The following is a 27,805-nucleotide window of genomic DNA, read 5'->3' as shown; positions in this document are numbered from 1 at the left end:
TGCCGCTGAAATGTTCTTGCATGGGCCCGCACCCTCACTTACACTTCACACCGCCGCCTGAGAGAAGATCGTGGCTCACCGGGTACGTGCGTTGGCCGGTGAGTTCCGGATCAGGGGGACCACACCTGATACCGGGGTGATAGTAGCCTAGTGGGTAACATACTCGCCTATGAACCAGAAGACACAGGTTCAAATCCCACTTACTACCATTGTGTCCCTGAGCAAGACACTTAACCCTAAGTTGCTCCAGGGGGACTGTCCCTGTCACTACTGATTGTAAGTCGCTCTGGACAAGAGCGTCTGATAAATGCTGTAAATGTAAATACCGGTCAACCTGAGGAGGGCGGACCACAACCATGCAGGTCCTCCTGCCCCGGTACTCTGGAGAGGGAGTGTGTGTCGTAAAACTATACATTCCTTAAACTACTGTGGTTAAATCCACTGCTAAGGTGCCACTGCTAAGGTGCCACTGAGGTGCCACTGAGCAAAGCACCGTCCCCACACACTGCTCCCCGGGCGCCTGTCATGGCCGCCCACTGTTCACCAAGGGTGATGGTTAAATGCAGAGGACAAATTTCACTGTGTGCACCGTGTGCTGTGCTGCTGTGTATCACAAGTGACAATCACTACACTTTACACCTCTGTCCCCCTGCATGCCCACGAGTCCCTGTCCTCTTTCTAGCTCCCTCCCCTCCGCCCTGTCGCTTCGCCTTGGATCCATCGCTCTCTCCCTCCGCTCCGCGGTGACAGTTAGCAGAGGCAGCTGCTTACACTCGCTTCCACGTCACTCATCCCTCGCTTCAGGGTCCTCCTGAGCCCCCTGTCCCCCCGCCACTGCTGTCTTCTGCCTCTCCAGTGGAATATACGCGCTTTATTATCGGCGCTGGCCTAATTATTTCTGCAATGAGTATAGGTGGCGCCACTGTTGCTGGGAGTAGATGTGGATGACGGTGTCACTCGTCGCGATAGCGCCGGGAGTTGCGGCGGCGCTGGAAAATTGGTGCTCGTCGCCACGCTCCGGCGTGATTCATTACGGTTATTGCCACGGGACTAAAGGAATGAATTACGGCTGCAGGAATCATAACTCTAATCCCTCCGTTCCGTCACCTGCCATGGGCCCTACTTGGCGACCCCGCCATCGTCCCTGGGCTCGTGGCGGGCCCCGTTGGCTAATCCCCCCCAGGCTTCCGCGGTGGACATGGCGGATTAAATGGGCAATTTCTCCCGTTGACGGGTATGAAAACAAACTTTGCACTTTAGTTGCGGGGAGGGATAAGTACCTGACTTCAGGAAGTTGTCTTCTCAGGAGGCATTTTAAATCTGCTACGTCCTGGAAGCGACCAAAACGTTTCCTTTAACCACAGGATGCGTGGTAAGGCCCGCTGCCAGATTACGGATAAAAGATTTGCTGCTAAACGGACTACACGCCTACACTCCACTCTTGAAATTAATCATATCCTCATTACGGCGCGGCCAACCTCCAGGAGGAAGGCCTTATGTAACTCGTATGAATGTGACTATGCAGTGGCATGTAAAAGTTTGGGCACCCTCACTTTACATTTACATTTACAGCATTTACCAGATGCCCTTATCCAGAGCGACTTACAATCAGTAGTTACAGGGACAGTCACCCTGGAGCAATTTAGGGTTAAGTGTCTTGCTCAGGGACACAATGGTAGTAAGTGGGATTTGAACCTGGGTCTTCTGGTTCATAGGCGAGTGTGTTACCCGCTGGGCTACTACCACCCTCACTTAAAAATGTCTGTAACTGTGGGTGAACATGAACTGATCGCTGAAGTGCACACATTTGTTTAACGTTTTGTAGCAAGACCACATTTTTACTTCATCATCATTTACAGGTGCAAATCTCCACAGAAATGGACAATAGGCCTCTGGTCAGAACACCTCCTTTGCCACGTACTACAGCTTGGTAAAGCACAGGAGGATGGCCCAGCACAGAAGGAGCAACACCTCAGGCCAGAATCAGCTGTGTACCTTCACCTCACATTTACATTTACGACATTTGGCAGACGCCCTTATCCAGACGCCAGGCAGACGCCTTATGCTGTGTATCACGTGTGACAATCACTTCACTTCAGAGTGACTTGCAACATGCTTTCAAGTTACCATCGATGAAGTGATCTGTTCTAGTTCATTAGGACACTCAACTATGAATACAATCTTTTTATTCACTCTGTTGTAGTTTCTATACAGAAGTCAGACAATAAGAAGGTTACAAGTTCATCTAAATATTCTCTAAAGAGGAAGGTCTTGAGCTGCCGTTTGAAAATACTCAGCTGTTCTGACCTCGAGGGGAAGTTCATTCCACCACCGAGGGGCCAAGACAGAGAAGAGTCTAGATGAATGTCTTCCTTGTACCTTCTGAGATGGAGGGACCAGGCGAGCAGTACTGGAGGCTCGGAGTATACGAGGTGCAGTGTGAGGTGTAATAAGGGCTGTGAGGTAGGATGGTGCTACTTCATGTTTGGCTTTGTAGGCCAGCATCAGTATTTTGAACCTGATGCGTGCAGCTACTGGGAGCCAGTGGAGGGAACGTAGCAGAAGGGTGGTGGGGGAGAATTTGGGAAGGTTGAACATCAGTCGTGGACGAGAATGTTCAAATATTGGACAGAGAAGGTAGGTGGTTTGAGAGAGGAGTGAGGGAAGCTATGCATGTGCAAATCAACAAACCCTCACTCAACAGAGGTGGAGGCCAGAGGTGGAGACACAACCTATCTCCGACCTATTTTGCTGCCCTTTCTTCCATCCCCAGGAAGATCAGGCCCAATTCACACGTTCACCAGGTTGGCCACATTGAACGACCCGCTTAATGGGGGCAGGGGGGGGTGCCAGGGCGGGGCTGTCACATCTACCCACCCCCTCCCCTTTTGTTCCACGTAACAAGTCTATTCAAGGCGGGATTGAGGTGAAACCAACATGGAGGATAAATTTGTGGGCACAAGCCAACTTTCCTCAGATTGACAAAGTTCTGTGGATGCAGAATGAAATGTCTCTACATTAAAGAAAGAAAGTCACGATTCAACTTTCATACAGCTTGGTAAAAACTTTCTCTAGACAGTTTTTCAGTTCTTACTGGAGGGTTGTTCTGTAGAAAAAGAAGAAATTCTGTAAGATTCTTGGATTGTCTGCTCTTCTGAGATCCAATCACAGGTAATAAATAATGTTTAGGTTGTGTGAGGGCCATGGCAGGAGAGGTGGCTCTTTAGGTATTTCTCTGCAGAATACGAGGGGCGCGAATAGAAGTAAAGAGGCCTGTAGGATGCCATAACTCTGACTCAATTTCCAGGTAAAAAAAAGGACATGTCCGGGGAAAAGAGGACATCTAGTCACCCTATTTTCTTACAATAGAGGCTAACAGTTTCCTGGTGAAATACTGCCCCCTATCGGTTCTCCAAGGGACAAACGCTTACACGTTTCTCCTTTAAAGGATCAATAAATGACAATATATACTGTGATATGAAAAATACAGTCATTTAATTCAGACCTCTTGAATAGTTCCAGCTGAAAGTAGTTCATGATTTAAAAAAAATATAATGTTTAAAAACAAAAGGGGAAATGACATTTACTCTTAAGTCTTGAATTAAAGCCACACCCATGTTTTTAGGGGTTTATATTAGTAATGCTGTAGTAACGCTTGACGTAAAATAACCGGGGGACAGTTCCTCTCACTGCGTCTTCCTTACTCGCATTACTCGACTTCGCCTTAATCGCGATTAATGATCGATGCATCGAAGTCGCTTAACAGGCTCCGTGTTGCCTGGCAACATATTAGCCGAAGAAACGTCCCGTCGATGCATGTTGTTTTTTTTTTTTGGCTTTACATAACCGCGCCAAAAAGATTTATTGTATGAATTGTGGCCGATGCATTATGCAATATGCATTCTGCTTGTCACACCGGTGACGACATAATGGAAGAGTGTAATGGCAATATCAGCAACGGTGGTGAGGAATAAAATGCAGACGTATAAACAGAAGTAATGCCAGGTGCAAATGGTGAATAAATTATTCACGATAATCGCAAACATGAATTGGACGCGGGGCGCGACGCTTACAAGATTTCCCACAGGCTGTTCAGACCTGGAGCCAAGTGGCCAGGCCGGTCCGCCCGTCTCCTCCCAGTTAGGGTAACCCTCTCTTCCTCCTCCTCCTCCTCCTCTTCCTCCTCCTCCTCCTCTCTCCTCCTCCTCCTCCCCGCACATACATCAGTGTGTGTTTAGCGGCGGGCTCGTTTGGTATTCCGTTCACACCGTGAAGAGAGAGAGAGAGAGAGATAGAGAGGAAGAGAGAGGGAGGAGAGAAAAATAAGAAGGAGAAAAAAAAAACGAGGTTGAGAAGGCAGGGCGAGAGAAAAAAAAAAAAAAAGAAAAAGAGAGAGGAGAGAGATTCCAGCACGCGCGGTTCCTCCATGCCAGGTGCGCTATTATTCCTTCTTATTTTCCACCGCATGCTGCCCTTTCTTTCCTCTTCTCTCCCGCTGTTATTAGTATTTTTATTGCAATGTCGGAGGGTGGAGGGCGGAACCGTGTCTGTCTTTTCAGGCTCCCGGACAGACGGCGCGTCTCGGCGGTTCGGACCCGCCGACGGGCGATAAGTCGGATCCACGCACCCTGTCCGCCTCGAGACCTGCCGTGGGGCGCGTCGCCCGCGAATCGCGTCCACAACTTTTCTCTTTTTTCCCCCCCTCGGCTCCGTAGGCGACGCGGATCCCGAGGTATGGAGGCACAACCCCACCCCAAACCCCCAAACCCCAACCCCATTATCTCACAGTTCTGTAATCATGCTGATATTCATGCGTTCATGCATGTGGCTCGGGGAGGCAGGCGTGGAAGCAGTGTGTGTGTGTGTGTGTGTGTGTGTGTGTGATGGTGATGACGTTGTCTCGATTTCAGCTTCTCACTATGGTACCCAGTGTGTGTGAGCGTGTGCTAAATTCGGCGGCCGCCCATCCAGGAAGAACGGCACCAGTATCCCAGGGTTCCTGGCCGGCCTTTCTCTCCCTCTATCTCTCTCTCTCTCTCTCACACACACACACACACACACACACACACACGGTTCCTCTCCTCCCGGCGCTCTCCCTCGCTGCCTCCCGTGTTATGGATAATTTAGATATTCGGAGGGCCGCTGCGGATGCTGGAGAGAGGCGACCTGTGCGTCCGCGTTGGTGCTCGACGTGGCTCGGATGCCGCTGGCGGATCTTCTGTGTGGGCGTGATGTTAGTAAGCCCGTGCGAGAAGCTGAGCGACGTGGCCTACCGAGGATAAATAATACAATCGGTACAGCGTGCTCTCGCCATTTCTGTCTTCGTACGAGTGTGAGGCATGGGACAGATGATTACATAATTCCAGGAAATCTTTAGGTGGCCATAAAGTTTTCATGACGTCCCCGCTGCGCCGCTCTCCGTGATGTCCAGGCCCTGTCGGGCGGCTCCTTACGTAACTGGACAGGCCTTGGCGAGGGGTGGACGCGGGTGGGGCGGGGAGTGGCCGGACGGTACACGCCCGGCCGGGCGGGGGGGGGGCGAGTCACGCGTTAGCTGTGCTGTCTGGCGTTCGGGGGGGGGGAATGCGGTGTAATGCGATTGGGTACAACTGTCTGAGCAAGTGATGGGGAGGGGGGGGTGGCGAAGGAGCGAAACGCGCCGCTCGGCTCCTCCGGGTCGATGTTCCAGGTAATCTGGGGGGGAAACCTGCACAACAGGGACAAAAAAAAAAAACAGTTGGAGTGAAAGGTGACGCTGGAGATACGATTACACTCAGGTACATGTGGGGGTGTGATAAACTGAAAAGAGACAAAGATAATATCACAGCGCAGAAACAAATCCGGTTACACGTCTTTCATGGGTGGGGTTGTTACGTCGATGCGGGTGCAAATAGCCCTCGCTTTGCTGGAGAAGAGTGGCATTGGTCAGTTTCATGTCATAGCCGGTATTAAAAGCCCCAAATGGGCTCTGGAACTCCCTTAAACGTTTATTCATTTCTGAGGATTGAAAATGTCGGAACGGCATTTTAAAGGGTGGCCCTCATGAACATACAAGTCCAGAGTTGGTTACGAAGTTCTGAATAGTCTTTTCATTGCATTTGCTTAATTGTATTGCCTCAGTCCACAACAACTAAACAATAGAGCCAGTCCTCGCTCCCGGTTTTTAAACTTGCTTCCGGGTGGGACGAGGACGATTAGAAAATAGGCCTTCATCTGAGCATTCATCCTGGAAAATGACCAAAGCTCCTGCAGCATGACATACAAAGTTTTCAGACTGTTTTTGTATCCGTTGTGAGTTTTGTTCCGTATCCAGCATAGCTACATGTATATCTTTTAGGTGTTGGACTTAAAAGAGGACCTTGCAGAACCCCGTAATATTTCATCATATGTTTACATTTACCGATTTTTTAATCATTTATCAGATGCCCTCATCCAGAACGCCTTACAGCCATTAGTGACAGGGAGAGTCCCCCCTGGAGACACTCAGGGTTCAGTGTCTTGCTCAGGGACACAATGGTAGTAAGTGGGATTTGAACCTGTGACTTTGTGGTTTTCTGGATCTATGTGATTGTGCAAGCAACTAGGCTACAACCACCGCAAAACCAAAGGCGGTCTCACACCGGTGGGATTCACCTGGACTATTTTCTCCCCTGCAGTATTCTCTTCTCATCAAGAAGGACATCTGTACTTCTGTCTTCAGTGATGGAAGTAAATTCCATACAGTTAAAGAGCAGCTTTCAGACGTAGATGCCTTGATGCGTTTTCACGGTGACGTAAGCGGCGTGGCCATAATGAGCGCCTTGTTTCTGCTAATGAGGTTTTTGGAGGCGCTGTGGATTACTTTATTGATTTTACTATGTTTTATTTCTTCCACGCCCATATTGCTTGGTGCCGTAGTGATTGGACGGTGCTGGAAAGGGTCTACGCGCTCTGGGACTTTCTGCTGTGTGCTTCGTGATTGGATGCTAACCCCGTTGCCAGGAGGTCTGGACCAGGTCCTTAGCAGCCCACCTGGCCTCTGTTGCACGACTGGACGGGGACCTTACTGACCGCCAGGCCTGCGTTGTGGTATATTGCTTTTCCTGGGAATATCGATCGGAAGTGGGATGGCATAAGGACCGTTCTGGCTGCATTCGGGGTGTGAGTTGCACTGTCGGTGTCACCTATGCGTTTCTGCAGCGTGGCTGCATTAGAAAACCTCCTGTCAGACACACACACACACACACACACACACACACACACACACATATATATATATATAGTTGTTGCGAGAAGATACTTGTGCCCCCAACCCCTTCCTCTTTGGCTCATTTGTTTCCTCATCGCTCTCTCTCCTGCTGCCTGTGCAGGACTGCACTACCGTGCCACTTTGGTGCCAGACAGCCATCTTTCAGATTGAGATATGCCGGGCTTTAAAATCAAAGCCCAGACTGATTTACTGAGCGGGGGCGAGGGAGGCTGCCCGGTGGAGACTTTTTAATGCACTAATCTCCAACTCATTTCTACAATGGGCCGCGGATCGGCGATGGACGGATAAATTGGCATCGCTGTGTCCTGAGCTTTTTTAGGTGCTGATCCGGAATGATGGACTGCACTAAGATGCTGATGAAGCACGTCCGGGAGGGGCAGGGAGAGGCACAGAAACAGACAGCAGTAAATACGTCCATTAACCACACAAAGTATGTTTTCTGCAGTTATCTGCATTTCCAATGATCATTCAGCTGATCGCGTCATCTGTTGATCGGCACGGGTGCATATATAAGAGGAGGAACTGCCCACACAACACATTTTGTTGGTGCGTGTATAAAAGATTAAAGGTCTGTGTCACTGCTGGAGTTCGGGGACGCATTTGCAGGCATGCTGGGAGCAAGGGGACAAGTCGTCGCACGGGGAGCAGACATAGGACGCGCTGGGGAGGAGGACCGGAAGCGTTTGGTCGGGGAGAGGGAGGCCGGAGGTAACGGGAGTGGAATCGTGGACGCGCCGCAGCGCGGCGTGGAGGGAACTAGGGCTTCGTGGGGGGGTAGCGGGGAGATCGTCTTCTTACAAGGGTCAGGCAAACTCAGTGTCAGTGGCAGGCGAAGGTCGTGGTGTCGAGGTGGAATCCGTCCGTAGATCTTCGTAATAAAGGGGGCAGGCAAGGCTCGTGGTCAGGGACAGGCAAGGGTCGTGGTCGTGGATTCTAGTCAGCTGGGCGTGGGGAAAAAAGGCTAGCGTCTCTGGGGAATAGATTCAACTCAAAGAGCGGGCAGCATCTCCTCGGAGTTACCTGACTTTTATACTCTACGCTGCCCGCTCTCATTTCCTCTTCCGGGTTGCCGTCTCTCTGTCTGGTCTGGTGCTCTCTGGTGGGCTGGAGGTGTATTGGCTGTGACAGAGCCCCCCCTCCTAGGCCCGGCTCCTGAAGGGCCCGGCAAATCAGGGTGGCGGTCATGGAAATCCAGGAGAAGGGCTGGATCCAGGATATCCCGCCGGGGCACCCAGGACCGATCCGCTGGTCCATAGCCTTCCCAGTCCACCAAATATTCTAGGCCCGCGGCCCCCGCCTCCGGACGTCCAGGAGGCGACGGACCGTGTAGGTCAGAGAGCCGTCGATGCGCCGCGGAGATGGTGGCAGAGATGGGGGGGGTTGCAGAGGGGATGAGTGAGCCTTACGGAGGTGGGAGACATGGAAGACTGGGCTGACACGCAGAGTGCGTGGAATGGCCACCTGATATGCAACCGGGTTGATGCGTCGAGTCACTCTGAAGGGTCCAATGAAGCGGGGTCCTAGTTTTCGCGGACTGGACTGCATAGGCAGGCCTCGGGTGGAGACCCAAACTCTGTCTCCGGGATGGTACATGATGGCCGGCCGACGGCGGCGATCCGCCTGTCGTTTCATGCGCTCCGCGGTGCGGTTGAGGACCCGGTGAACTTGGGACCAGACCGTGTGGAGCTGGCGAAGTCGGTTGTTGACCGCCAGCACCGGTCCCTCGACCATGGGCGTGGGGAACCATGTGGGTCTGAGGCCAGTGACCACCTCAAAGGGGGAGCGCTCTGTGGCCGAGGAACTGTGCTGGTTCCGTGCGAGCTCCGCCAAGAGGAGGTGTTGGGACCAGGAGGTTGGTCGGGCCGAGCAGTAGCAGCGAAGGTAGGTCTCCACCTCCTGGTTGACCCTCTCGGTCTGGCCATTGGACTGGGGATGGTACCCTGATGACAGACTGACCGATACCCCCAGTTGTCCCCAGAAGTGACGCCAGAATCTGGCGATGAACTGGGGGCCGCGGTCAGAGAGGAGGTCTACTGGGGGTCCAAACTGCCGTACCACTTCTTGGAGGACGACGTCGGCGGTTCGCGCAGCTGTTGGGAGTCCTGGAAGGGCAATGAACCGGCCCATCTTGGAAAAACGGTCCACAAGTACCATAATGGTGGTCATCCCTCTTGATCGTGGCAGTCCCGTGATGAAATCCATGGAGACATGGGACCATGGGCGATGGGGGCGTGGCAGGGGAAGGAGAAGGCCTTGGGGTCTTTGTGTGTCGGCCTTGTGTGAGGCGCAGGTGTTACAAGCGGCAACGTATGCCTGTACATCTGAGGCCAGGCCTGGCCACCAGAACGTCTGCTGAATGTTGGCCAGGGTGCGCTGACGTCCAGGGTGTCCGGCCAATGGAGTGTCATGCCCCCATTGTAGGACGCGTGGTCGGAGAGGGGGTGACACGTAGGTGAGGTTGGGAGGCGTGGTCCGAGGTGGGGGGTGGTGTGTGTGATCAGCAATCACTTCTTGCATGAGGGTCCAGCGTACGGGGGCCAGTAGGAACGGCTGGGAGAGGATAGGGGAGGACTGATTGTCCTCAGCCTCTGGGGTGTAGCGGCGGGACAGGGCATCAGCCTTCGCATTCTTGGTGCCGGGGATGTAGGATACGGTGAATTCAAACCTTGTGAAGAACAAGGCCCACCGTGCTTGCCGTGGGTTAAGGCGTTGGGCGTTTTGGAGGTACGCCAGATTTTTGTGGTCTGTCAGTACCAAAAATGGGTGGACTGCCCCCTCCAGCCAATGGCGCCACTCCTCCAGGGCCAGTTTGATGGCCAGGAGTTCCCTGTTCCCGACATCATAGTTCCGCTCCGCTGGGTTTAGTCTACGGGAGAAGAAGGCACATGGGTGCAATTTGTGGTCCAGGGGGTTGCGTTGCGATAGTACCGCCCCCACTCCTAGACTAGACGCGTCAACTTCAACGACGAATGGGAGTTGGGGGTCTGGGTGGAATAAGATGGGGGCCGTGGTGAATAGCTGTTTGAGTTTACTGAATGCCTGCTGAGCTTGGGGGTTCCAGTGGAGTCGGGTTGGTTGGCCTTTAAGGAGGGAGGTCATGGGTTGTGCCACCTTGCTGAAGTTGCGGATGAAGCGACGGTAAAAGTTGGCGAATCCGAGGAACTGTTGTAGCTGACGAATGGTGGTGGGTACAGGCCAGTCCGTGACTGCGGTTGTCTTGATGGGATCCATGGCAATTCCTTGGGGGCTGATTTGGAACCCCAGGAAGGAGATTTCCGCTGCATGAAAAGTACTCTTTTCCAATTTCACAAAGAGACGGTTTTGTAGAAGGCGCTGGAGGACCTTTCTGACGTGGGAGATGTGGGTCGAGAGGTTGGGTGAGTAAATTAGAATGTCATCTAGGTAGACGAACACAAATTGATCCAACATGTCTCTGAGGACGTCATTAACGAGCGCCTGGAAGGCGGCTGGGCTATTCGAGAGACCAAAGGGCATTACCAAATACTCATAGTGTCCGGATGGCGTGATAAAACCCGTCTTCCACTCGTCCCCTTCCCGGATCCGAACGAGGTGGTATGCATTCCGGAGGTCCAGCTTAGTAAAGACAGTGGCCCCTGCCAGGAGTTCAAAGGCGGTGTTCAGAAGTGGGAGGGGGTAACGGTTCTTTTTAGTTATCGCGTTCAGCTTCCGATAATCAATGCATGGCCGCAGTCCCCCGTCTTTCTTACCCACAAAAAAGAACGGGGCAGCAGCTGGAGAGGTGGAAGGACGGATTATGCCGCTAGCCAGGGATGCCGTGATGTATTCATCCATCGCCTTTCGCTCTGGAAGTGAGAGCGAGTACAGTCGGCCTCGTGGTGGTAAGGCACCAGGGAGCAGGTCAATCGCCAGATCATAAGGTCTATGGGGGGGCAGCTCTGCTGCCTTGTCCTTGTCAAAGACCGCAGCAAGGTCATGGTAACACTCAGGGACCCCCAGTAAGGAGGAGGTGGTGTCATGTGGAGATCGAGGTGTGGTCTCTGGCAGCTTTTGGGTCACATCGTCTCTAAGGGGAGTGGTTTCAGCTAACGGGCGTGGTTTGCAGTCTTGGACCGGGGTCTTGGTCCTAGGCAGGGAGCATGGCATGGGTTGAGGGGCGTGGCCGAGTCTCACCGTTGCTACATGTGTGGGTCCAGAGCGGTTCGGGGGCGTGGCCTGTCGGGGTTGGTGGTGGATGCATTGGCGTCCCCACTGTTTGATGGTGCCTGTGGTCCAGTCAATGTGGGGCTCGTGGGTGGTCAGCCATGGGTATCCTAACACAATTGGGTCATGAGGGGTCGTGGTTAAGTAGAATGTCACGGTTTCCACATGATTGGGCTCAAGGCAGATTAGTAGGGGTTTGGTTTGGAAAAGGATTCTGCCTGAGCCCAACGGGCTGCCATCCAGTCCCATAACCGCACGGGGGGGATCACACCGGGAGACAGGGAGCTGGAGTCGGGTGGCCAGATCGACGTCGATCAAGTTCATGGCCGCCCCGGAGTCCACCAGCGCTCGCCCCTGATGGTGGCCGGGTCTGGGTTTATTCCAGCAGACGATGATGGGAAGTGAGCAGCGGGTGGTGGCTCTGGGAATGGCCTTGGTCCTCGCCAGGGGACTCCAGACCTCAGGGAAGCGTGGGTTTTTTCCAGATGGGTGTGGTTTTATTCGGCGGTTGGGACAGACGGCGCTGAGGTGGTTAGGTTCTCCGCAGTAATAGCAGCGTCTCTGCTCTTCTCGGCGCTTTCGTTCCTGGGGAGTGAGTGGGGGTCGGGCTCGGCTCATTTGCATGGGTTCGTAGGATCGACGGGGGGGGCGGAGCCCTAGGGGCGTCATGCAGGCGCGCGGCGGGGGCACAGTGGAAAGGGGCGTGGCTACGTCGTTCTTGGTCGCGCTCAGCGTGACGTCTGTCTATGGACGTGGCCAGCGTGATTATACTGTCCAGCGTGGTTCCCCAATCGCGATTTACCATGTCGTCTTTCACCGCCTCCCGGAGGCCGTGGTAGAACGCGGCGGGGAGCGCGGCGTCAGTCCACCCACTGTCGCTCGCCAGGGTTCGGAATTCAATCGCGTAATCGCTTACGCTCCGATTTCCCTGACGTAGTGACAGGAGCCGCAAAGACGACGCGCGCCGCCCGGTCTCTCCCTGAAACACGGTCTGGAGGCGGTCCAGGAAGGCGGGGACAGACAGACAGATCGGGTCGCGTCGCTCTACCAGCGGCGTGACCCAGTCCAGCGCGCGTCCGGTCAGCCGCGTAATAATATACGCGACCGCCGTTTCTTCGTCAGGGAGGTGGGCGGCTTGGAGGCGGAGAAGCAGCCGGCACTGCGTGATAAATCCGCGACAACTCTTGGAATCACCGTCATAAAGTGGCGGGGGGGCCAATCCCGCCAGGGTGGACATACGTGACTCTGGAGTGGCGACTGCAGGACCGGGACAGCTGGGCTGGGACTGCAGCGCGTGGACATGTACCGAAAGGTCAGCGAGAGCGGAGCTGACCTGGAGAAGTGCGCGTTGTTGCTGGAGCTGCGTGTCTTGGTGATCCTGGATGGCGATGTGCTGCAGCTGTAGGAACGCGGTCAGCTGACCGAGCGTCTCTTGCATGGTGGACATGCCTGCTGCGTCAGGAGATGGCCCGCTCTTACTGTCACTGCTGGAGTTCGGGGACGCATTTGCAGGCATGCTGGGAGCAAGGGGACAAGTCGTCGCACGGGGAGCAGACATAGGACGCGCTGGGGAGGAGGACCGGAAGCGTTTGGTCGGGGAGAGGGAGGCCGGAGGTAACGGGAGTGGAATCGTGGACGCGCCGCAGCGCGGCGTGGAGGGAACTAGGGCTTCGTGGGGGGTAGCGGGGAGATCGTCTTCTTACAAGGGTCAGGCAAACTCAGTGTCAGTGGCAGGCGAAGGTCGTGGTGTCGAGGTGGAATCCGTCCGTAGATCTTCGTAATAAAGGGGGCAGGCAAGGCTCGTGGTCAGGGACAGGCAAGGGTCGTGGTCGTGGATTCTAGTCAGCTGGGCGTGGGGAAAAAAGGCTAGCGTCTCTGGGGAATAGATTCAACTCAAAGAGCGGGCAGCATCTCCTCGGAGTTACCTGACTTTTATACTCTACGCTGCCCGCTCTCATTTCCTCTTCCGGGTTGCCGTCTCTCTGTCTGGTCTGGTGCTCTCTGGTGGGCTGGAGGTGTATTGGCTGTGACAGTCTGTTATAAACATTATTTCGGTCTTAGTGTTCCCCCAATACTGTCCCTGAAGTCTCTCTCCGAAGTTCAGCCTGGGTGCAGAATTTTAGCCACCTTGAGACAGTCGGTGTCTGCAGCTTTAAATGCTAATGAGGAGGAGAGAGGCGGGACGAGGAGGAGAGCGGCCTATGGAAGTGTGCAGGCATTCGAGGAAATGACATCCCAGCACTTCCTGTTTGGTGCAAACAGGAAGTTATGTCGCCGTTTTCCAGGAACAAAGATAAATGAACCCACTGGTTCTTCAGAATCTCATCTGTGCTGATTATTTACATCCAGTCACTGAGCAACTGCGATGCCTCGCACTGGGAAGCCATGACAGTCGGTGGAGTTGCTTTTTTAGGGGAGGGGCGGTAAATTCTCTGGCCAGACAAAGCATGATAAACGGAAGGTAACCTTTCCCCTTATGACGTCATAAGGGGACAAATTCCAGATCTGACTGTCCAAGGTGTCGGTATCTGAAAGGCGAAGCAGACTGACCAAAGCGCTCTTTATACATTACAGACCAAAAGTTTGGACACACCTTCTTATTCAATGTTTTTTCTTTATTTTCGTGACCATTTACGTTGGTAGATTCTCACTGAAGGCATCAAAACTATGAATGAACACATGTGGAGTTCTGTACTTAACAAAAAAAGGTGAAATAACTGAAAACATGTTTTATATTCTAGTTTCTTCAAAATTGCTCTGATTACTGCTTTGTAAAGTACATAACTCCACATGTGTTCATTCATAGTTTTGATGCCTTCAGTGAGAATCTACCAACGTAAATGGTCATGAAGATAAAGAAAACACATCGAATGAGAAGGTGTCCAAACTTTTGGCCTGTACTGTATATATTATCCATTTCTATCCACTGCAGGACCATAGACAGGCTAGAGGATCTCGTTTTAATGTTAAATAATGTGAGATTATTTTTACTAGGGGGCCTTTAAAAACCAGCATGTCATGGGACTTTTAACATCTTGGAAACTGGGACAATAAAGCCCATGGTGATATTGGCTGCTTTGTGCAGAACAGATCTGAGATCAGAGATGAACTCAAACCTCAATAATAGGCCTCTGGCCGCACAGACATGCATATCACTTAATCTCTGCAATGGGCGAGACCCGAGCGTAAGTAAAAGTACCACATGTGCGGCGACGGTAATGAATTGGCCTAATAAATCGCGTCGAACCGCGTAAGCTCCGGTCGACGGAGAGATGAACAGAAGCAGGGAAAAGGTGGAGCGATGACCTGCTTTCCACAGACAGAATGAGCACGGCGCAGTCAGGGAATGCTAAAGAGCTCGCTTACATACGGCCCGAGCTGCGGGGAGACAAATTACGCCCACTGTCCTTCAGCGGGACGAGGACCGGCCTTGCTTTCTCTGACCTAACGTGCCGCGCCTCTGCCTTCTTTCAGGCCGGGATCTGCCGATGCCACAGAAGACTGTTTAACCTGAAGGAGAAGCATCTGCACTCGAGTCCGACTCGCGGAGCTGGAAAATCACTGCGCCTGAGAGGGTCCCGCTGGAAATGCGTGACCCAGAATTCAACTTGCTTTGAAGAGCAGACTTCGTTCGCCCGCGCGAGCCGAGGTCCGGGGCCTGTGACACCACGGGATAAACACCGGCGTGGACAGACCCGGCGCCGATCCATGACATCGGCATGACAAGGACTCCCGGGTCCCTCTGTCGCGCCAGATAAAAGTACGTTTAAAAATTTATACTCGGCATCTAGGCAGTATGAAGCAAAGCGAAAGAGGTGTAATTGGCTTGACTTGAGTGACATTCACACGGTGGGTGGGGTGAGAATTTGATCTTTTTTCTGCTGACATGACACAAATCTGATTTGTTTTTTTTTAAACACAAACACAAATCTTTTCTAATCCGATTTGAGCCACTCATGTGGTCCCAGATCAAATGCATGTCTGTTCTGTAGGGACGAGGCGGGTCTGCATCCAAACATGTATAATATATTAATAACAATCGATATTGGTTGAAAAGCAATCATTTTTTATGAAATCAGATGGTCAGATTGAATAGAGCCGTAAACACATTTTACATATTATACTGACACCGTCCATCATTCTGTATATGTCTTCTCCTCTTTCTCTCGTATTTTCAATAGAAAGCTGTATTGGGTGGGTGGGGCTCACACATGAAAGGACGGCCCTTTCGTCAACTTCTGCCCAGAAGGCGGAGCCTGACCAGCACCCTCCACTCCTGATTGGCTCAGACCTACTCAGACAAGTGCAAAAAAAAAAAAAAGAATCAGCCACCCAGCTCCATTGGGTCCCTCTCCTCTCCGGCGCCGTCCGATTGGTGTGGGCGGTACGGACTGCGCTGCGATTGGCCGGCTGAGGGTGGGAGTGCGATGCGGATTGGAGGATGTCGGGAGACTGGGATGATGACCTGTGCAGGAAGGCGTTCAAGGTGGTGGAGGACCTGTGCTTGAACTCCCAGGAGGGCAAGAGCCAGAGCAAACACTGCCGGGAATTGATCGATATGTGGCGGGGCAACAGGCAGCTTGACCCAGGTAAGGACGAGAGGGACAAATTGGGACAGAGCTGCATTTATGTGGGAGACGAGGACTCTGCCTGATCTCCTCAGATCTCCCGCCGCCTGTGGGCGCATCTGCGGTGGCTTTTAAAAGGAAGAGTGGAAGGCGAGGCGGCGCATGTGGAGGAAGCATTTTGATGCATTTTTCATGGTTATTTTGTATTGCGGGGACGCAGAGAACCCTACAAACAGCAGTTACTATTTTGAGTGAATTGTGCGCACAACTCCTCTAAAAGCTTAATGGGCTGAACTCCCCCAGGGGCCGGAAGGGGTCGGTCATTAAAACGAGAAGGAATCTAGAGCGGAAGAGTGTTAAACGCGACGTACGGCGGCCCCGTCTGAAGCCCGCGGTGGAGGTGTTGAACGGTGGAAGGCACGGCAGGCAGGGAGGAAGAGCGAAGAGGAGCGGTGATTGATGTGTGGCCATGCGGAGCGGCAGCGGGCCATATGCTGCCGCGCCAGTCCGTGGCGGGGAGATTTGGGCGAACGTGAAATAGAGAGGCCGCTTACAGTTGCGTGGCTCAGCATGGACCATATGGGCGGGCGGCGAGATGAGGTGAGCGCCGAGCTGAGCGGTGTGGCGCGGAAAAACTCGACTCGGATTTCAGGACCCCCTCCCAACACCTTTTCCAGGGATTGATTCTCGTGATCGTGCTCGGAGGAATCAGTTTAGACCGGATCCAGTGCAATTAGGGTGGCTAGAGTCTTCAAAATGGCAGCGCCGTGCAGTGTGCACCAAGCACGGGACCCGTCGATGTGACCGTGAAGTGATCGCCATTGTAAAACGCTGCAGCACAGCACACGGTGGCACAAAATAAAGCGTGTCCTCTGCACTTGATCATCACCCTTGGTGGGAAGTGGGCAGCCACGACAGGCGCCCGGCGAGTCTTGGCGGTTCGGGACTCCGTACCCACTAGGCCACCGCTGCCCCACGTCTCCTCAGGATTTACGTAAACGGAAGAAACGTGAAAGAAATAGGTATCCCTATCTTTAATGATGCTCTTCTAGGCAGAGTGTAAAATAGGAGGAGCCTGATTATTGGCAGCTACCTCCTCATTCTGGATGATTTAAACCCGTCCACGTCAATACATCACATGCGCGTATTGACGTTAAAGATCGTGTTTCTTTCGTGCTTTATCTGTTTATTTTACGGCACTTAGCGGCAGGAGAAAAACAGTGCCCGTAGAAAGAGTGGCAGGAAATGGCCAGGTAACCATTTCGGTTCGTTGAAGGGTTGGTTTGGCTAACCTTCTACCACGCTACCATCTTTCGAATGGAACAGAAATATTGAGCTGGTGCGATGCCACACTTTAGGCTCATTATTGATAGATTTTGGAATCTGTTGTGATTTCAGGCAGCCTTTTAAAATAATGAAACCCTATATTTTACGCCAAGCCTGCTATCACCTAATTACTTTTAAGCACTACTAGGCTGGAGGTAGTGATGTGCCTGGAGTCACCGTGGCATCAATCACGAATCTATGTATTTTACTTGCTTTATTCTGTCCACGTGTTAAAAGAAGAGATTCCGTTTTCATCCTCAGGGCTCTGTGGTCTGCACCGACGTAGCGTTATCAAGAATGTTCTACAGCATCTCAGTGCTGGACACACTGGCCAGACTCATTCTGATTTCCTGGCAGTTTGTGAATGAATGTTATAGTCAAAATGTCTAAGATGCATCATGTTACTGAGGATATAGAAAGGATCAGCGTTGGAACAGTGTTGGAGTGCCCGTGGATTGTATTTTACTAACGTCGTTCTGGCTGAATTAGTAAATTATTGAGAATTCAGAGATAATTCATCTCTTGATAGTAAGAAATCCAATTTTGGCCCAGTGCTAGTCTCTGCCCAGGTAAGTTGGCGTGGCCTCTTCGCCCCTAATCCACAGTCCGTGCTTTTTTTTTTCCGCATTTGATTTTCTTTCCCCCATTGATCAATGCATTAACCTCTCGGCGAAACCACTCCTCCTTTCACCTCCCTCACTCTATCAGTTCTTCTCAGCTGTTCTGTTGTTTCTCTCTCGCTCTTACCACTTGGGTCTGCCTCTGTCCATCACCACGCTCTCCTCCTCTCAAGAGAGGGAACGCGTGTGGACTTGATTAACCCCTCCGTGGTGGCATTTTCTCCCACGCTCCAGAGTGAATATGTTATCTTGACCAGAAGTCGCTCCGAACATCTAACCTAATCCGTTACCTGCCTTCAGGGCTCCGCCCACCGCGCTGGCCGCACTCACTTAATTTCCCTCTTCCACCAAACTTCCCGTCTCTCTTCAATCTCTCCCCTCGCCACTCCTTTTACGTCCTACCGTGATCTAGCCCCCCCCCCGTTTTTCTTTTCCTCGTCCCTCTCGTTCCATCTGTGTTTTATTCTTCACGGTGACAGATCCGTTCCCCTCCCCTCCCTCCCTCCCTCGCCAGCTCCTCTGATCATATCTTTTGAACAAGTGCTGATTAATGACATACACAGATTAATGAATAATTCAGGAAGGAGAAGAGAGTGCGAGAAAGGTGTGTGTGTGTGGGGGGGGGGTACTGTAAGCAGACGAAGAAAGAAGGTTAAAAAAGAGGACAGGAGATTGGGAGGGATAAAACGGACCCCGTGAGACGAAGGGGAGAAGAGATGAGTTGAGAAAAGACAATAAATCAGAGTGGCAAAGAGCAAGACGAGCCACAGAGAAAGAGCAAGGAAGATGGAGAAATGGATTGGTAATGAGACGAAATGAGAGGAAGAGAAATGGCTCGATAAGACAAACAGACAGTGCGGGTGGGGGGCAGGAAGAAAACACGAGGCAAAGAGCGTGATAAAAAAAAAAAAAAGGTGAAAATGTACCTGCGGGCCGACTCGGCACGGGCTAATCACCGCTCTGTTGTCTTGTTCGCTCGTTTACTGTTGGCAGGCTTTTCATCATTTCTCTTGAAAAGACTCAAAAGCAACACGCGCCGTCTGATCCTCAAATGAATTCAGGAGGTGTTTTTTTCCCCCATGTACATTTACCGCCGAGGTGCCGCTGAGCAAAGCACCGTCCCCACACACTGCTCCCCGGGCGCCTGCCATGGCCGCCCACTGCTCACCAAGGGCGATGGTTAAATACAGAGGACACATTTCACTGTGTGCACTGTGTGCTGCAGTGTTTCATAATGACAATCACTTTAACTTTCACTTAAGTGTCTTGCTCGCTCAGGGAAACAGTGGTAATAAGTGGGGTTTGAACCTGTGACATTGTGGTCTTGAAAGTGGTTGTTTTTTGTCATTTTGTCTACAAGTCTGCATCCTTAACCGCAAAGGCCACCTCTTCTGGTTTATAGCCGAGTGTGTTAGCCGCTAGGCTACTACCAGCCTACTAGACATTAGTGTAATGTCTAGTATAAAATAACATCAAATCGAATCTGCACATTCTTTTAAATATATATTAGCATGCCTGTTAAGGGACAGTGGTGGCGCAGCGGTCCCGATCCGCCGAGGTGCCACTGAGCAAAGCACCGTCCCCACACTGCTCCCCGGGCGCCTGTCATGGCTGCCCACTGCTCACTCAGGGTGATTGGTTAAATGCAGAGTACAAATTTCACTGTGTGCACCGTGTGCTGTGCTGCTGTGTATCACAAGTGACAATCACTTCACTTTAAAAGAAGCGGCTAGTGATGGCGCCCATTCAGTCGTCATTTCAATACAATACAGTACGGTTTCAATTAGTATTGCAATCTCCTCTTTTGTCAAAAAACTTTTTCTCCAACTTTTAGTAAATTCACTGCTTAAATTCGACAGGTCTCACCTGCAACTAGCTTAGTTTTCCGTAAGCCACACTCTCTGGGGCAGCTTCAGTTAAAGTTAAAGTGAAGTGATTGTCACATGTGATACACAGCAGCACAGCACACGGTGCACATGATGAAATTTGTCCTCTGCATTTAACCCATCACCCTGAGTGAGCAGCCATGACAGGCGCCCGGGGAGCAGCGTGTGGGGACGGTGCTTTTGCTGAGTGACACGTCAGTGGCACCTTGGCAGATCGGGATTCGAACCGGCAACCTTCTGATTACGGGGCCGCTTCCTTAACCGCTAGGCCACCACTGCCCAAAAAGCATGTTTCTGCCCGGTTCACTGCGCGGAATCTCGTCACAGTGTATCAGAAGGCCTCTAGACAGGGGGCTGAGGATCAAGCAGAGCGACAAGACTCCCGCGCTGGAAGGCACGTCACAATTTGCAGAGTTTGGACAGCATTGGCGTCAGCATTGACAGCCACTTCTCCTTCAGACGTATAACACGTTTTCTAACACGACCACCACAGTTTGAGCTTCGGATTTGAGACAGACATTCCAAATATAGTAGCAACCAATATAGACTTTTTATGTCTATGACTTGTGAAGGATCGAGATTAATATTTCCTGAAACTTTAAATGATGCAGTGCACACTCACGAGTGTGAGACCCCTAGTGGTCAGATTGAGGCTAATGACCTAGAGCCTTGTTTTAAGTAAAACGTTGTTGGGTTTTCATATAGGCTAGATCGAATAATGTTAAAGCTACCACAGAAAGATAAATAGTTGATCTAGAAAGCCTTTTCCATGTACATATTATCATCTGTAGTTTACAGAATAGATATACGTGCCCATTGTTTGGGAGGCTTGTGGTGCTAAAGTATTTAAGGTATTCCATCAAGTAATGAGCCCTGGTAAGAAAAATTGAGTTGTAAACCCATAAAAATATATGGATTTTTTCCTCCTACTTTTTTTTCAATAACAACATTGAGCAAATGATTGATTAGCTGGACAATCATATTAGGGGCAGAGAATTGATATAGGCTTTATTGCTGTTAGGTGGTTTGTCCTTAGCACACAAGCCTAAGGTTACCTGGGTCACCGTAAAGGTCGTGTGGGCCATCGTAAAAAATTGTGATGCCATTATAGTGGTCAACCAGCTAAGCCCGTCAAGTGTCCCAGGTTTATACTGCCCTCACCCTGTGTTGTCCCTAGGGGCCTGGAGCTGTAATTAGAATGGGGATGACAGTCAGTCTGGATGAGAGTGGTGGGCAGTCCGGTAAATGGAGGCCTTATGTAGCTGGTCAGGTAAACATTAAATGTCTCTGGTATGAAACAAGGACATTTATGAGTCACTGTGTGTCGTAATTTGCCGCAAAATGTTCCCTTCTGCAGAAACGGGCCAAAGGGAAGCAGAGGGAACGGCCAAAGCAGCCGCTGGCAGGGTTTATTGCCAGTATTACCGAGCCAGAGCTCTTCCTCCATGGCCTGACGCGCAATTGTTGGGTATTGTCTTGATGATTACATGCCTCGGGACCGAAAGGGAGCGACTGTTTGACAGGCAAAGCCATTGACCGGCTGCGATGGAATATTCCAGATTTCAGATGGAGTATTCCAGCCCGTTGTCTGAGGACGTTCATCAACCTCAAGGAACCCTCATTAAGCCTTCATCTTGATAACTTAATCATGTCTTAGAGGACATTTCACTGTTACTGGTGTCTTTCTTACTGTCATGCCAAAGGCACAGGAACAATCGTACAATTTTAATTCACTTCCATTTCTCCGGGAGAACTCAAATTACATGTCTTAGGGCTACAACTTTGGGAAAACTAAAAGTTGAAAACTGGGCAGATGTATGTAGAGTTGGCCGATGCTAGAAATAATTTTGGTATTCATCACAACATGTAATGATAATTCAAAAATGCTACACTTAAATGTTCCCAGACTTACAGGGTTGTAGTAGCCTAGTGGGAAACACATTACCAGGTTCACACCGCAGTTACTACCATTGTGTCCCTGAGCAAGACACTTAACCCTGAGTGTCTCCAGGAGGGGACTGTCCCTGTCACTACTGACTGATGAATGCCATAAATGTAAATGTTCAGAAACCTCAAGTGGTCTGTATTTTGTGGCTGCTCAATGCAGATGGTGTGACAAATCGCAGCTTTCTTGTCCTGATGTGATTTTTTATATGAAGTTTGAACTATTGTGTTAATTCGACTTAAACCACACAAAAGGCATATAAACATCAGACGTCAGACCCATATGATGCATGTAGGCTGCATATGCATATGATGCATGTACACTTATTTCCAGACCCATCTGAATGCAGACTGGCAGGAACATCACGGAAAACCATCTGAGACTTTGTGTTTAGTCTGTAAATCACAGTACACAATTTTCAAATTGGTGGTGGACTCAATATTTGCTCACAATATTGCTTTTTGACAAGCTCTAGTTGTAAACTATGCCATCTGCACATGTCGAATTTCAAATTTTTTTATGTTGCAATATTTCACTCCATCTTGCACTTTTACTGCTGCCCAGGAAGAGGCCTCGTTGTTTAGAGGACTTTGTGAAACACGTTTCATCTCGCCAGCTTATGAAATGAGGAGAAATATGGCGGTGAGGGGAGGAATAATTGGCCCTAAAGGAACGGCAATGAAGCCGGTAATTCTGCTGAAAGGACATTAGCTCATTTCATGTTGGCTGATGGCTGGTGGATGGATCCATGTGAACTTAATGAGGGTGGAGCTTCTTCCAAAGAGAAAGTTGTGGCCATTTCTGGGCATTTTCTTATAATTTTTATATTATGCTAAATTGTCTTGTATATTTGTTATGCTTTTTATACTATTATACAATGGACTATAGTCTTCTCTCCTCTCCTGTTCTCTTCTTTCAGAGATCTCAGTGAGTCTCCTCTCTGTCATTGTCACATTCTGCGGGTTTGTGCTGCTCTCCGTCTCGCTCTTTGTCTCCTGGAAGCTGTGCTGGTTGCCATGGCGAGACAAGGAGGGTGGCGGCCTTAGCCTGACATCGGGCCTGTTGCCGGGCGGGGCAGGGGTCGGTGGCCTGGGCGGCGGCACGTCGCTCCTGCCCCCACTTCTGCAGAGGAAGGACACGCACTCCTCCTCCTCGCTCTACCCGTCACTCTCCCAGCCGGCGCAGCACCACGCCCACTTCGCCGACATGGTAGCGGTGGATAGCGGTGGGGGGCTGGTGGGTGGGCCGCAGGAGACCCATGAACCTTCGTACCTGGACATGGACTCCTACCCCAACAACACCGGTCAGTCATTCTTACCCACAATGCCTTGGGAGGCAGAACAACATACATATATATATACATGTCAGTTTGGATCAATTTTTATTACTGTGTCATTAAAAATGCCTCAATTCACCGGTATTATCATGTGTGCAGATTTAAGAGACATTTTCTACAATACTATAATGAACTGATCTTGATGTTCTAATTAATTAAATCATGACAGTCAGAAAAACTGGATTTTGATCAGGCTGTGAGTGGATGCTGCACTAAGACCCATAACAACATTCATATGGGATTCCCTGGCATAAGTACACCAGAGTTCATTTAAAATAAGCTGAGAAAGGTTTCTGCTGCTGTAATTAATGGGAAAGTAAAGAGAGTAATCATTCAATTAGGCTAATACGTATCTAATGCAGTTGTGGAACTGGGATAAATTGGACGCAATCCTCTCTTAATTACTTGAGAAAATGAAAACAGAAGCTGCGTTGATGCAACGCACAAGCCACATGATCTAAATGCTAACGGCCCACTAATGGTATTTCATACAATTATGATTGCAATCATAATTTAACACACAAGTCACCGCATGGACCACGACAAAACAATTGTGTGCGCCGTGACTTCAGTGATGATATTGTGTTTACTCACCACTGCCGAGCTGATGTGGTGGTGAGCTCATAAAAAGGGGCTTATTTTTTCATTACTCGCCCCCGCCTCTACTATCAGATCTCTACTTTCAAAACTCAGGTCCTTCTCTGCTCAATCGCTCTGTTTCAGGGAATCTGAAGTTGAGCCAGACGTCTCCAGAGTTGCCCCCGGCGACCGAGGGGGGCGCGGCCCACGGTCCCAGAGACCTCCCTAATGCCCACTCTCAGCAGCAGGTCACCACCAGGTCGGTACCTCAATGACGTCACAATGTCTTCTGTATTTTGGAAGAGAAGAGTAAATCACTGATGTTGTTGCTGCGACTCCAGTCAATGGTTGTGATTATGGTTGTGATTATGGTTGTGATTATGGTTGTGATTATGGTTGTTTTTGGCGGCCTGTCTTAATATTAGTTTTAGTCTAGCCTTTGCGCCAACCTGTCATTTTACTTTTTATTAGACTTAGTCACATCCAGACTCCTCTGAGCATTTAAATCATATTTAATTATATTTTTGTCTCTTTTTTTAGTAAAGCAATTCTATTTGACCCAGTCAATATAGTACAAGTACCTAGTAGAACAGAGACCAGTTCATAAAACAAGGTAATAATATCATTATATAATTGTTACCTCATAGACTGAAGAATACTCGACATCCATTCCAGTGACCGCATTTCTCCCCGGGTTTTCTTTTTCCACCTCATCGTAAATAATGGAGAGTTTCTCCCAGCCATCTGCTACTGAAATCCTGAAATCTAAATAATGCAGCGGGCACGTGTTGAGGAACTGACATCATCTGTGCGACCGGATGGAAAAATTAATAACAAGTTTAAACAAGGGAAAAAAAACTGCAAAGAAAATGAGACATTTTAGTACATTTGTCAACAATATCACATGATATAGTTCGTAATAGTTATCATCACATGAGCAGCATTTACGTTGTGTCTCCTCTCGTTTTTGTCACATCATGGAGGTTTGTTGACGAAGATATTTCGGAGTAAATTTAATTGACGAACACTAGTTGTGGTTCGACCTGGGAATGCCTGGCTGCATTCAGCCAATCAGGGAGCACTTTCTCTGCGAATATTCATAAGCATTCGCCAGACAGTCAGGTTTTGATTGATTTGATTGAACGGTGTTCTGTTCCCTGCCTGTCTAGAGTAGGTTACTGTATCGCAATCTTGACAAACTGCGTAGTATTTCTCACGTTCATGTGGGTGGAGTTAATGATTGTGAGAGCAGAATGCATTTTGCATTGATGAGAAGTTACAGTATAAATATAATTTTGCACTAATAATAAACACTAATCGAGAGTCCTAATGGAAGGTGTGTTGCATCCAGCAGCATTTCACTTTTCACTTGCATTCATTTCTACTAAAGCAGACGATGGGCAGTGTTGCATGCTGGGTGCATGGCGTTGCACAGCTTTGTAAACCCGACTCCTTCTGGTTCCCTGCAGGCCGAAGCCCATGACTCACCAGCTCTCCAGCCCCGACTTCCACGTGGAGGAGAAGACCGAGCAGGTGACCTGCATCGGCCAGATCAAGCCGGAGCTCTACCGGCCGCGCCAGGGGGAGCAGGGCGAGGGCAAGCAGGGCGACACCTGTGGCAAGATCAGCTTCCTGCTCCGCTACGCCTTCAAGTACGCCCCTCCCCGCGCCCCGGAGCGGTCATTTCTCCGCCGCCACATTGCACAGGCCCACGGGCCTCGTGCTCCACAGATTTATAAATAGACCTGGTCGATGGAACGGCGCATGGAGCCCTGGGAGGGTGGGGGAGGGGCCAGTCACCCAGGCGAGATGAGTTATAGTCAGGCACTCGGCGAGCCCATGCGGCCGGGGTCCTTTATTTTGCCGTCATACGGGGGCACATTACAATGGCGGAAAGTGCTGATGTTTGAGAAAATGCGGCCAGTGAGAGGCAGGCGCGGCCATGAATTATATATGGCGAGCTACTTTTAAACAGCAGCCCCTGTCAACACATAATACCGCCGCGCGGCGCAAACACCAAGAATCACGAGACGGAGGAGGAGGAGGAGGAGGAGGAAGACGAATGGATAACCTCGTTTTTGTTCTCCGAGCTGGAGGGTCTTCGAACGGATTGATCGCACAGACGAGGGCCTCTTTATCACATCAGACAGATGTTTATGCTTATTCACGCGTGGCGCGGCGGCTCCGCGCGCGTGCACGTGCTCTTCGCCAGTCTTCCTCCCTCCCGTGCAGATGGTCCACCAGCGCACAACGTTCCTCGGGAGAAAGAGAGAAAAAAAAGCCGCTCCATTGACGAGTCGACAGGACAACAATGTCAGCGTCGACGGGCCCCTTAGGGACGCGGAGTTCTATCGACTCGACAGTTAGTGCCTGTCACACCGGCGCCCGGGGAACGAGAGGAAGCGTGCCGCCCCAACTCCGTCCTTCTGGGGCAGTGGTGGCCTGGCGGTTAAGGAAGTGGCCCCCGTAATCACTGCTCCCCGGGCGCCTGTCATGGCCGCCCACTGCTCACCAAGGGTGATGGGTTAAATGCAGAGGACACGTTTCACTGTGTGCTGTGCTGCTGTGTATCACATGTGACAATCGCTTCACTTTCACTTCTCTCTTTCCCGCACCGCTCGGACAGTCCGGAGGAGCCCGTGCCGTTGTGGTTTCAGGGCCCCCGGGAGATTTGTGGTGTGACGATCTGTATTGATTCACGAAAATTGTTCGCCGTCGAAGACTCAGCCGGCAGGGGTTCCGAACGCGCCCCACGAATCCTCGCCATTAGCACACAGAGCCGGAACCACGTCCAACTAATTCGCCTGGACTTTCCACCTGCTGCGTCACGGGCCCCTCCCCCTCCTTCAGCATCTCCAGACTGCCGTGTCTATCCGAGGTCCGATCGGATTTCTGCTCCCACGTTTCCGGAGGCGTTAATGAATTGGTGACGCGCTCGTTAAAGCAGATATATACATTCGAACGGCGCCTCGGAGCTCCCCTTCCCTCTGTTAATGAAGTGCTCACGACTGCTCCCTCTGTGCCCCAAACACTGGCCTTCATCAGAATTTGAGCGGGAAAACCTGTCAAGTGATCAATCAGCCTCTTCCAAGCTAAGGCCCCCGCCATCGGGACAGCACAGTGTGCACAGTATCAATGCCCATAAACATGGATTAATTCACACATATCGCATATCGATAGGACACAACGAAATGTGTCCTCTGCTTTAACCAGCACCCTTGGTGAGGGTGGTAGTAGCCTAGTGGGTAACACACTCGCCTATGAACCAGAAGACCCAGGTTCAAATCCCACTTACTACCATCGTGTCCCTGAGCAAGACACTTAACCCTGAGTGTCTCCAGGGGGGGGACTGTCCCTGTAACTACTGATTGTAAGTCGCTCTGGATAATGCTGTAAATGTAAATGTAATGTAAATGCATATCGTTTGAACTAACGTAACCAAAAAACTCAAAACTTGAACCGTTCGAATGCGATGCGAGATATGCCTGCGCGTACTGTGCGGAATTACAGCCGAAACGCTCGACAGTCCAGAATGCACGACAGAAGTCACTGTTTCTGTAGATTTTTAAAGAACTATGATGGTGCGTAAAAACTATGACTGAGGAGGTGCTGGACCGTCTGGTGCAGAACAGCAGTTTGTCCTGTTGAATCTTCGTCTGATAAAGAGGATCTCTCATGCGCAGAAGAAGCTGAGCCAGACAGTAGTGCTGGCATTGATGGGGTGAAAACACTTTTACAACTGCAGAAAGTGCCAGGTGCCACTGTGCATCACTTCTAAAAAGAACTGATTCAAGAAACAGCGTGACACACAATAATGAAAGTGAAAGTGAAGTGATTGTCATTGTGATACACTGCAGCACAGCACACGGTGACACAACTAAATGTGTCCTCTGCTTTAACCAGCACCCATGGTGAGCAGTGGGCAGCCATGACAGGCGCCCGGGGAGCAGTGTGTGGGGACGGTGCTTTGCTCAGTGGCACCTCAGTGGCACCTTGGCGGATGGTGATTCGAACCGGCGACCTTCTGATTGCGGGGCCGCTTCCTGCCTTTGTAAACTGTAAAAGTGCTCCTTTTTTTCATTTTCTTTAGTGTTCCATCTTTCCATTTTCTTTG

At 50.8% G+C, this 27,805-nt stretch overlaps 1 protein-coding gene across 3 annotated transcripts in view; it reads left to right on the top strand.

Annotated features, from left to right (window-relative positions):
- The first annotated feature begins 4,214 nt into the window (after positions 1-4,214).
- The window catches only part of syt3 (synaptotagmin III), a 42,429-nt gene continuing 18,838 nt past the window's right edge, over positions 4,215-27,805 (top strand). For 2 of the 3 annotated variants that reach the window (XM_028985865.1, XM_028985863.1), the window contains exons 1-7: positions 4,215-4,433; positions 4,560-4,732; positions 14,906-15,191; positions 15,613-16,020; positions 22,696-23,079; positions 23,836-23,950; positions 25,161-25,343. In XM_028985865.1, coding sequence (XP_028841698.1) covers positions 15,873-16,020; positions 22,696-23,079; positions 23,836-23,950; positions 25,161-25,343 — 830 coding nt within the window. In that variant the 5' untranslated portion in view covers positions 4,215-4,433; positions 4,560-4,732; positions 14,906-15,191; positions 15,613-15,872. The other variant, XM_028985864.1, reaches the window with a different exon arrangement.

Source organism: Denticeps clupeoides, chromosome 7 (assembly GCF_900700375.1).
Source record: "Denticeps clupeoides chromosome 7, fDenClu1.1, whole genome shotgun sequence".
In the NCBI taxonomy this organism is placed as follows: Eukaryota; Metazoa; Chordata; class Actinopteri; order Clupeiformes; family Denticipitidae; genus Denticeps; species Denticeps clupeoides.
This window is presented reverse-complemented; position numbering and strand designations above follow the sequence as displayed.